Here is a 12,058-nt window from a genome sequence, read left to right as displayed (position 1 = left end):
ACACCTCACTTCCTCTCTTCCGTCCCTCTCCTCTGTCCCCCAGCACTGTCCAGGAAGTCCCCCATGCACTCTTAATCCCGTCCCCTGGCAATACTGGGCAGGACCCTGGCAGTTCCGGCACCGGAGCTCCGCACCTGTCCCTAGGCAAGTCTTCCGTCTTACACTCCTGCTCCCTTTGAGCTCGCCATTCCACGGGCGAGAGTTTTTTTACCAGGCGCTCACACTCTCTGACCTCTTGGATGATACATTGCCAGATGAACTGATCCTGATTGTAGCGGATAGGCGGGGCACACCAGCCGTGGATCGTTCGGACCGGCGTAAAGCAGTTGGAGCGCGGGGTACCTGAGAGTCGCTGGGGTTCCCAACTTCGCCCGGCCCAGCCTGACGGAGCGGTGGACCTCCTCTCTTGTGTGGGAAGCTGTGGGCGATGTGAGACTGGGGATCGCAGCCACTATCGTCTCTTCCTCCTCATCATCGTAGACGGGAGCACTGGGTGTGGGATCTCTCATCTTTGTGCTGAGTTCTTCCTTCTTTTCCTCATCGCTAGACAAACAGGGCCGTAACATGCTTCGATGAACGATTCTAGTTGGAGCCGATTCTCCCCCCCCCGGCTGAACCTCATACACCGGTCCTTCAGGACTAACTCTCCATTTCACTCGATACGGGGTAGACTCCCACCATCTACTCAGCTTGCCCCGGGGTCTCTTGTCACGTACCCACACCCGTTCTCCCGACTTAAGGGCTGCCCCCCGAAGAGGTGGCGTTTCATGGTGCCTATGTTCTTTAAACTTCTGCTGCCCCAACCTCCGAAGAGTCTGCAACCAGTGCCGATGCTCCCGGACTAAGGTAGATGGGCCCGTCCATGGCCAGTCCTCTACGGGATCTAGTTTGAGCTCGGTGATCTCCCTACCCTTTTGTCCAAACAGCAGGGTGTAGGGGGTGAACCTTGTGGCACTATGTACCCGGTTATTACAGACCCACACCAGCTCGGCCACAAACTCCGGCCAGCGTACCTTCCGATCTTCTTCCAAGGTTCGAAGTATCTGGATCAAAGTTCTGTTGAAGTGTTCACAGGACCCATTTCCTTGCGGATGGTAAGGGGTGGTCCTAGACTTCTCGATCTTGTATAGCGGCCGGTGCAGCTCCTCCATCACCCATCCTTGGAAACAAGCTCCTTGATCGGAGTGAATTCTCTTCGGACAGTCATAGACCCTGATGAAGTACCGACAGATAGCCTGGGCAGCAGAATCAGCTGTCTGATCCCTGGTCGGAGTTACCACCGCGAATTTCGTGAAGTGGTCGGTCATGACTAGGCAATGTCCATACCCGAGATGCTCCGGCCCGATGGTCAGGTAGTCGATCATCAACACCTCTAAGGGCGCAGCCGTCACAATGGTTTGGACGGGGGCCCGCTGCTCTGGGGTTTTCACCAACTCACAGCTCCAGCACTTCTGGCAGACGTTCTCCACTGCAACTCTTAGCTGGGGGTGGTATACCAGTCTCTGCAGCCACTGGAAGGTCTTTTGGGGTCCAAAATGTGCTCCCCGCTCGTGTGCTTCCTTGGCCAGTGTCCCGATCACACTCTCTGGAACCACTACTTGCCAAGTGGGGCTGAACTCCGGTACCAACTGGACCCGTCTGTACAACAAGCCGTCCAACAGACTCAGTCTCTCCCACTGCCGCAGCATCTTCAGCCCCTCTGGTGTCAGGGTCCCCCTTTCTTCACGGTTAGGGACTTGTTTCAAAGCCACCCACTGTTGCAACCGCGCAATCTCTCCATCCATTTGCTGTATCCGTACCCACTCGTCCCTGGGCCGCCCCTACACGTGTCCTTCTTTCACTTCCCTGATCTATCCCTGCGTAGCGGACAATGGGCTGCCAACCCTCCGGAAGCTGGGCACCTTTTCGGCCTCCAGTTCTTCGTCTTGGTCACTGTCGGGGTGCTCATGGGTCACCCTGGAGAGGGCATCAGCATGCGTGTTTTCAGCCCTAGGCCGGTAGGTGATCTTATACCGGTACCGAGCCATGCGAGCCACCCATCATTGTTCCAGGGCTCCCAACTTCACGTTCTCCAGATAAGCCAACGGGTTGTTGTCTGTCTTCACCAACACTTCAGACCCCGACAAGTACTCCGCGAACTTTTGTGTCATTGCCCACACTAGGGCAAACAATTCCAGTTTAAAGGAGCTGTAATTGTCTGGGTTCTTCTCCGAGTCTCAGAGGGAGTGACTCGCATATGCATATCACCCGCTCTCTTCCTTCCTGCTCCTGCGACAGCACAGCCCCTAGACCAAGGAGATTTCCATTGGTGTGAAGAACGAAGGGCTGAGAAAAGTCCGCGTAGGCCAGTATGGGAGCTTCCGTCAGGGCCATCTTCAAGGCCCTAAAGGCCTCCTCCTGTTCTCTTCCCCATTTCACTGTTCGATTTTTCGAGCCCGCAGGTATCCCTTGAACGAGCTCTAGTAGCGGATTAGCTATGCGCGTGAAATTTTTCACGAGTCTGCGGTAATACCCTGCGAGTCCTAGGAAGGCCCGCACAGTCTTCGGGGTGGGTCACTCTTGCACGGCGGCCACTTTCTCCCGAGTGGGCCTAACTCCTTCACCGGACACAGTGTGCCTGAGGTACTCAACCTGCTTGCGGAATGTATGACATTTTTGTGGCTTCACCTTCAGGCCGTAATTTCGAAGGCGACTCAAGACTTGCTCCAGTAGTCGTAGATGTTCCTGCAAGGTAGACGCATAGACGATGATGTCATCGAGGTAGATCAGTGTGGCCTCGAAGTTCAGATCGCCTAAACATCTCTCCATCAAGCGTTGAAAGGTCCCGGGAGCGATGTTTAGGCCAAAAGGCATCCGATTAAACTCGAAGAGTCCCATGGGCAACACGAATGCTGTCTTGGCACGGTCGTGTTCAGCCACTGGCACTTGCCAGTATCCGCTGGCCAGATCCAGGGAGGAGAAGTATTTCGCCTTGCCTAGGGCGGATAAAGACTCCTCGATCCTGGGTAAAGGGTACGAGTCTCTTATGGTGCAAGCATTTAGCCGCCTGTAGTCCACACAGAATCGTAGGGTTCCATCCTTCTTCCTGACCAGGACGATTGGAGCCGCCCACGGGCTCTGGCTTTCCCGAATCACCCCATTCTGTATCATATGGGCCAGCATTTCCTTCACTTCCTGGTACATCTGCGGAGGTATCTGTCTATACCGTTCCCGTACCGGAGCAGCATTTCCCGTAGGGATCTCATGGGTGATGGCCTCGGTACATCCAAAGTCATCCTCATGTCGGGCAAAGACGTCCTGGTACCGTCCCAGCATCTCTTCGACCTAGTACACCTGTTCTGTTGTAAGCCCTGTCAAATCAGCACGCATCTGTTCTAGGATCCTTCGACCGTCCTTAGTCTGAGGTCGAGGAGACCTCGATCGTACGGTGATTGCCAGGGTCCAGGGATCCCCCCTTACTGCTGATAATTGTATCACATCTGGCGGTTCCAGCTGTTGTGGGATCCCCAGGATCTGGGCTATTTCGGTCCTGGCGAGAAGAATGAGCTTACTCGGATTCAGGTTCACGCATTGTACCACCACGTTTCCCTTATGGACGGTAGCCAAGGTCCGCGCTCCCAATAGACCCGGAGGCACCTTGTCCACAGTGGTTGACTCGATCTGAATCTCTACCCCTTCTAGTGGGGTGCAGGCTCGGACGGGCAAAGTGAGGACTGTCTGTACTGGTGGTAAGGTGAGGGTGTTGGTGGCGGGTATTATCACCTTTCCCAGAACTTTTCCCCCACTCGAGGTCTCTTGCACCTGGGCAACCCTGATCAGCTGCTGGATGGCCTTCCTTTGAGGGGCTCTAGAGTTCCACCACCCTAGCGTGAGTTCTCGTGGTTCCCTAATCAGGTTCTGTCCGATTTCCTTCAGCACGTTCATACCGAGGGTCACTGGTGGTCCAGGGCCGGCATCTAGGCCTGTCAGGATGACTCATTTTCTTCCCACATCTTGTCCGCACACCCGGATGCGCAACCACACTACTCCTGTGACCGGAATGGGCAGTTGGTTAGTGGCTGTGAGCTTTATCAAGGGACCCCCTTCATTTCATGCCATCTCTGGGTACCGCTGACGGAAATAAGTTTCTCCCATGGTGGTCACTTGAGATCCCGTGTCGATCAAGCAGTGAACCGCCCGTCCGCCAAGCTTGGCCTACACTGTCGAGCTCATGGATATTAAGTCTCCGGGACTCACTGCCTTTCTTCGCTCCGGGTTGCGTCCCTCACACCCAGAGCCCATTAGTTTAATGGCTGCCGGGACAGAGGCCTTCCTCGACTGGCACAGCTCCTGGCGTAATACCCCATGCCCCCACAATTCCAACACGTTGGTCTCCTGTCTGCAGGGGGTCGTCGGACCACCTGATTGGGCTCTGTTCCAACCCGGGGTCTGGGCTCGTCCTTTACTTCGCCCGGGGGTCTCGGGTCAACTGTTCCCACTCTCACTGATTGAGACACTCGAATATTGTACCACTCTTCTTGTATTTCTTGGATCTCCCACCGCATCTCTCGGGCCCATTCTGGTTCGGCCGTGGGCGATGGGGCACTGCATTGCCCCAGACAATCCCTGCCAGGGTCACTACCCCCATCTCCTGTTCCCTCACGCGGGCCTCTGCCCCTGCCTCCAGAAATGTCATACGCGGGTTGGTGCGCTAGCGCTCTCGCAAGGCCTGTCTCAGCTGCGCATCTGTGAGGCCGGCTACGAACTGGTCCCTAAGTACTGGGTCCGGGGGCCCCACTCCCACATCTTCTAGGTTCGTTTTCCTAGTGATGTAAGTGTACACACTCTGTAGGGCGTTGACATATTGGGTCACAGTCTCCCCCTCCCTTTGTACCTGTTTGAACAGTCGCATCCTTAACTCTGCCACATTAGTAGGGTCCCAATGCATTTCTTCTAGGATCCGTACCACCTTTACCACCATATTTCAGTCAGTGGGGAAACGAAACATTACTGACTGTCGAGCTTCTCCTTCTAAAGCCAGCAAAGCTATCTCTGCTTGCATATCAGGGGCTGATTGGGTGCATCCGTAACATGCTCTTAACCCGTTCTACCCAATCCCACAGCATCATGTTGTCTCCGGTAAACTTTGGGAGATTATTCAACATGGCGCCCAGGGGTAGGCTAATTGTAGGGGCTCTCGCCTGGTCTGCCATGCCTGCAACTGCATCTGGGGACGACATCTTGCTGACTACGCCAAATGTTAAAAGGCTCGGATGCCGCACACAGCACGCAGAGAGTATGGCAGAGGTTTAATTCAAGATTTGGTTTCTCCACGCAGGGAGTGTAAATTTAAGTAACCCAACAATAAAATAGTAAAATCGGACAATAAACGATTGTGGTTTAACTATAACTCGGAAAGGATGAACAATGTGTGTTGTAATGCTGTGGGACCCGTGCTTGTGGAAGTCAGAGGCGATACCAGGAAATATAGTGGCAGCTGGGGACCGAGTATGGACACCCGGCCGCCGGCGGCATGAGGTTGTGAAAAGCTTCCACCTCCACGAGCTTAAAAGGCCATATTTCAAGTGCAAAGAGCTGCCCTGAAATCTGGCAGTTTAGTGTTGCGGCCTGGGTGTGGGTGGGTGGCTGGCTGCATACTTGCACTTGCATTCCAAGTAACAGAAAACTAAGCAGATGGTGGCCTCTATCATCATCATGGCCTCTCTATGAACTCTCCTGAAGGAGGATCCAGGGCCCGCCGGAGAAGTCTCCGCTTTTCTGGTGGGCCCGTCCAACCCTACCGAAAAGCAGCCCTGGCTAAGAAAAGTGTGGGGGAAGGTTCCCGGACACTGTATGGCTGCTTTTTTAATGTGGATCGGCCATGCTTATGCATGTTATTTCTCAAAACGCATTACAGATCAGGTCATTGTCCAACTCTGTATTCAAGAAATTAAATGCACAAAGAAAGATGTGTGTGTGTCAAAGCACCACCGACAAGTGCGAGTTGATGTTGGACGGGCTGCCATTGCTTCTGCAACAAGTTCAATTACAGGACTTCCTGGGAGAAATGACACGCAGGGTACATACGGTTTCCCTCTATGCCAGTCCTTTCACCGAGCTAATTACAACTCTTAGCAAAAAAAGTTGTGGACTGGCTCCGTACCGTCCCTGGCCACATTCACCTGTCCATGTGTTTGTGGTTAGGCGGTCCTTCCCAGTAAGTGCATTGGGGAAGGCACGGGTAATGTTGTGTTGGGACTGAGTATGGACACTCGGCCGCCGCTGGCATAAGGTTGTGAAAAGCTTCCCCCTCCACGAGCCTAAAAGGCCACATTTCAAGTGCAAGCAGCTGTCAAAAATTTGGCAGTATGGTATTGCAGCCTGTGGGTGGGTGCCTGCATACTTGCGCTTGCATTCCAAGGAATGGGGTAGGGACAACTGAACGCTGCAGTGGGAAAAGGACGTGGACGGTGATTGTTGCAAGTTTGCAACGACAGGTGCATGGCGGGAGGCATCTTCGCATGCGCAAAGGATCACTTTTGATGGGCACACTTTTAGGCAGGGACCTGGGAGTCAGAGATGCTTCCAGAGGTTTTCCCTATGCTGTTCCCATGTCTTTTCAGCATGGTATGTATGTGTCTGATGATGTGTCACACACCACATGGCCAGATAAGCTTGTAAAATGTTAAAATTACATTTCCTGGTGAATGCATTTGTCTTGGTTGAAAGCAATTCAAAAGTGCAAAAACGCATCAAAAACGCTACGTGTGAACATAGCCCAAGTTGTGGAGGAGTATTTTTGTTTTTGGTTATTTATTTTGCCTTATATACAAGTCATTACCCTGGAAAGGATGTTCCTTAACATATTTCCCAGGAAAATCTATTTTGGTTTCGTTTTTGTATGTTTTATTGTGAGTCCGTAAAAGTGGTGTAATACTCTGACCACATTGCTGACAGCAGTGATCTGGAAGTCAGAGATGCTTCCAGGGGTCTTTCCCATGCTGTTCCCATGTCATTTGAGCACTGTTCCCATCGATTTGGGCAATTTTTAGGCCCTATGCAGACCGCCGGGGGAGCCGCCTGAAAATTGCTCGAGTTTCCCACAGACTTACATTGGGCTCGTTGCTCAGGTCGAGCACCCGAGTATTCCAATTTGCTCAACATGAGCAATGAGTACCCGAGCATTTTAGTGGTCGCTCATCACTAGTTTCTACCCATTACATCAAACTGCTCTCAGCTAGAGTAGCAAAGACCTGGTGACAGATTCCCTTTAATTGACATGTCTCTTTATAAATGTGTCATGCAGAGTCGATTGAGAAATAAGCCCTGATGACTAGCCTTCCAGTTCTAGCTCTTGTTTATGTACAACATGTGAAACACTGGTATCTGTAGTTAGGGAGGCAGTCTCTGATGCATTCTGCCTATGGTTTGAACAGTATGAATCACATGACAAGAAAAACAGCTTGATAGATAGCTTTTCAGCTATCCTGTTAAATCTTTTGTATTAAATATGTGTATTTCCTGTGAAATAATCATTCTGAAATGTTTATTTTTGTAGAACACTGTTTATTCTGTTCCCCGATGATTACTCTAGGGAACAGTTGTCATCAACTGGAGCAGTTTACTCATGAGGAGTGGGCAAAAATACCTGAGAGGTGCAGAAGTCTCATTGACAGTTACAGGAATCGTTTGATTGCAGTGAGTGCTTCAAAAGGTTGTCCAACAAATTATTAAGTTAAGAAGAACCATCATTTCTGTCCAGGCCTATTTCATGAGGTTAATTTTTTTTTTAAATTCTGTGGATGCAGGGTTGAAAAGCAATGTCTGACTTTCATTTGTTCATTTTCATAGATTTTTAATTCATTATTACTTTTGTCAGATTCAAGTTATTTCTGTGACCATTGTGGGTTTTTCTTTTATTAAACTAGGGGTACCAACAATTTTGACCACGTATGTATATATATATACTGTATATGTGTGTATGTACAGTATGTATATATATATAAGTATATGTGTTTGTATATATGTATATGTGTGTGTGTGTATATTCAATGTCTATTCAATATAGCGAACCACCTGTAATCTCATTTATTCCTGGGCCTCGTTACATCCCCGCACTGCAGTAACTGCATTCTAGCCACTTCTATAAGGATCCGTCTAGATTGGAGATGATTATTTGAGGACTTCATTTTAGCCTCCATTGTAGGTGGCTCACTAGTGAGGTGAGTAGAGCGGAGGTGATTTTTTGAGGACCTGGCCGTAGCCTCCACTCGGTTCAGTACTAAAGTGACTAGAATAGAGTTGCTGGAGTGAGTTCCTCAAAAAATCAACTTCAAACTAAGATTGGGTGGATATTTGCGGGGAGGGTGGTGACAGTGACGGAGCAGCCGACAGAATCATCATAATTGACATCACAAAAGTGGCGTAAATGATAACAGCAGTGTTCTCCAGTGACCTTAGACATTTCTGTAATAATTTGTCACTTCTGTGTTGTACATTATGGTAACTGTCGGGGGCGCTTTTTTACGCCTCTCCCCGCGGAGCTCCGCCCACTCTTCACAATGTCAGTTCTGTGGACAGGACTGTGGACAAATGGGAAGAGTCACAGTCTGGCAAAACTGAACAATCTGCGATAAGGGGTATTTTTTATATTACATAAAGCGATAATAAAAATGTAAGTTTCATTAATCAGGAAAAAAAAGGATTTTGCCTAAATCCATAAAATATATAACATTGTAAAAATACATAAATTATATAACAGTGTAAAAAAATCATTTTTGACTTGTGATGTTTGCTCCATTAAAAACATGAGCAATTGCATAAAAAAAGCATAAGAAAAACAATAAAAAGCCAGAAGAGGCGACTGGACAGCAAAGTGTATGAGGATCCTGGAATCAACTCCGATCTAGTGGTGTCAGTGCTGAACTGTCTACATCGGAGGGGATTTTTTGAGGCCCTCACTCCCGCAACTCTGATCTAGTCTCCTCAGCAGTGAAGCGTCTAGATCGGAGGCTAAAGTGAGGAGTACAAAAATCACCTCCGATCTAGATGCAACCTTGCCGGGAGCAGTATTCAAATACATGGGCAGCGCCAGCAGTGAGTGAATGCCGTGCTGCCCATGACTGAATGAGAGAATCACACCCCTATGACTGAATACAGCAGGTAGGACAAAGTGTATATAAAGTTATAAAATCATTATACTACCACAGATTTTAATTAAAAAAGCTTGTTAGTGATGCACATTGCATCACTAACAAATCAATAGGGGCAGTTTACATAGCAACTAGGACGTGACAGGTTCCCTTTAAATGTAAAAAAATAACACAGTCATGTGTATCATACAAACAAATGAAACACTTACCTGCCAAGGTACTTTCTCATCAGGCACTGGAAAACGCACAACATTGGAGTCAGGGTAATGAATATTCCTCGCATTGATATGGCTTGAAGAAATAAAAGTTTCATCTTTGTCCTTTAAGTCTATTTCACCTAGTAGCTTACTGGACACTATTAAAAGGAAAAGTACCAGAAGTAAAATAAAATTAAAGGGGTTGTCTCCACATGATAAATGGATAAAATCGCAAAGTGTTTGTAAAAAAAATCAACTTTTAAATTTACCTCCCATTAAAAATCCTCTCCATTCACAAGAAAGACGGATTTTGGTAAGACCTTACCTGTAAAATCCTTTTCAGCGAAGGAAGGAAGGGAGACACAGATCCATTACTAGTGGGTAGGCGGAGCCCCACAGGATAGTTCACCTCAGATTTATAAAAAGTGACGACCGGCCCCTCCAGCTTATGCTCCTCCTACTCTCATGTTCCTCAGTCCGTACACAAGCTAAGGAAGAGCAGACAACACCAGTGGAACAACACAATCCCTTCTGAAAACTCAGAAATGCGAGAGAACAGGTTATGCATATAACAGAAAGAACACACAGTCCCAGGCACTACTCACTGGACCTGACAACTGCGATGAGCTGGCAATGCTGGAACAGAGCCCTAGCGCGCCGACCCCAGTCCCGATGACCGCCATCAGAGAGGAGTCGCGCCGCATCTGGAAAACAAAAATGCACTTCTGCCCTGGGAGGGTGCTGTGTCTCCCTTCCTTCCTTCGCTGAAAAGGATTTTACAGGTAAGGTCTTACCAAAACCCGTCTTTCAGCAGCAGAAGGGAAGGAAGGGAGACACAGATCCATTACTAGTGGGACGTCCCAAAGCAGTCCAGAACTCAAGGGTGGGAAACAGTGGCAGAATCGCCAACCCCCCAACAACTTAGGCAAGCGCGCAACAAGCGCCAGAACTAGATAAAGATATAAACTAAACCACCGCCGCCTGCAGGCCCTGCGTCCCAAGGCCGCATCGACGGAAGCACTCACGTCCACTTTATAAAATTTAGTAAAAGTGTGAATGGAACGCCAGGTAGCCGCCCGGCAGAGCTGCGCTGCCGAGGCCCCCTGACGAAAAGCCCACAACGAGCCAAGAGCTCTCATGGAATGAGCTCGAACCTTAACCGGACAAGGCTCGCCCTTGAGCCGGTACGCCTCCAGGATAGCCGAACGTATCCACCGAGCTATAGTGTCCTTGGAAGCCCGCTAACCACGCCGACGACCAGCAGGAATCACAAAAAGAGAGTCCGACTTCCGAAACCCTTGCGTGATTGTAAGATAGAACTTCAAAGCCCACACCAAATCCAACGAGTGCAAGGCCCGCTCCTTTGGACTCTTCGGTTTCAGACAGAGGGAGGGCAACACGATGTCCTGATTGACGTGGAAACGCGACACCACTTTAGGCAGAAAATCGCAACGGGTACGAAGCACAACGCGATCCGAGTGGAACTCCAGAAAAGGGGGCGAGCAAGACAGTGCCGCCAACTCAGAAACCCTTCTCCAGGAGGTGATCGCCACCAGGAAGGCCACCTTCCAAGAAAGCAAGTAAAGCGTAGCTGAATCCATAGGCTCAAACGGCCCATGCTGAAGAGTCTCCAAGACTAGATTGAGCCGCCAAGGAGCCACAAACGCCCTCCGAGGCGGAAACTGACGTGCAACCTCGCGAAAAAATGAATGCACATCTCTGCGTGAGGCAATAGCCTTCCGAAAAAGCACGGATAGTGCAGATACCTGACCCCACAAGGTACTAACCGCCAGACCCTTGGCCAAACCATATTGCAGAAAAGCCAAGCAGTTTTGAATGGAAAAAACCCTCGGGTTTCTTGAAGATTCAGAACACCATGAATAGAAGGCCTCCCAAGTTCTGTAATAAATCCTAGTCGTAGCTGGACCTCTGGCCGCTTGCAAAGTGGCAATGACCTCGGCCGAAATCCCACGATGGGTCAAGATCTCGGTCTCAAGTGCCACGCCGTCAAACAAAGAGACTTCAGGTCCGGATGGCGAAAAGGCCCTTGGGTTAACAGGTCCGGGCGAAGAGGCAGTGGAAACGGAGGCGCTGCCAGAAGAAACACCAGCATTGAATACCACGTCCTCCGCGGCCAATCCGGCACCACCAAAATCGTCGAAATTCGTTCGAGTTTGATCCGCCGTATCACCAAAGGAAGTAAGGATACCGGCGGAAACACATAGATCAGCTCAAACTGGTCCCACGGGGCCGCTAGAGCATCTACCGCCACAGCCTCCGGGTCCCTGTACCTGGACCTGAACGTCAGGATCCTGGCATTCAACCTGGATGCCATCAAGTCCACCTGGGGAGTCCCCCAACGGGAGCACAGCAGTGTAAAAACTTCCGGATGAAGGCTCCATTCTCTGGGATCCACCTGCTCGCGACTGAGGAAGTCCGCCGTGATATTCAGCACTCCTGGGATGTGAATCGCAGAGATGGCTGGAACCCTGGACTCGGTCCAAACCAGGATCCGAGAGACCTCCATCATGAGACTGGAACTCCTCGTCCCGCCCTGATGGTTGATATACGCGACAGCTGTCGCATTGTCCGTCTGAATACGTCTCAAAGAGACCGTCCAATGTCGGAGGCAGAGGAAAAATTGCTCTCAACTCCAGGATGTTGATCGGCAGAGACTACTCCTCTGATGACCCGACCCTCTGAACCCAGAGATCGTTCCAAACCCTCCGC

The 12,058-nt window shown here is 50.2% G+C and overlaps 1 protein-coding gene across 1 annotated transcript in view; it reads right to left on the bottom strand.

The window, feature by feature from the left end:
• The window catches only part of TRPM2 (transient receptor potential cation channel subfamily M member 2), a 1,046,990-nt gene that overhangs the window by 187,633 nt on the left and 847,299 nt on the right, over positions 1 to 12,058 (bottom strand). Inside the window, exon 29 of the mRNA XM_073646321.1 lies at positions 9,341 to 9,486. Within this exon, the coding sequence (XP_073502422.1) occupies positions 9,341 to 9,486 (146 nt within the window). The remainder of the gene's footprint in view (positions 1 to 9,340; positions 9,487 to 12,058) is intronic.

This window comes from Phyllobates terribilis, unplaced genomic scaffold, assembly GCF_046119375.1.
Source record: "Phyllobates terribilis strain yellow unplaced genomic scaffold, ASM4611937v1 Scaffold_9__5_contigs__length_417890890, whole genome shotgun sequence".
Taxonomy (NCBI): Eukaryota; Metazoa; Chordata; class Amphibia; order Anura; family Dendrobatidae; genus Phyllobates; species Phyllobates terribilis.
Note: the sequence above shows the minus strand (reverse complement) of the source record. Positions and strands in the feature narration are given on the sequence as shown.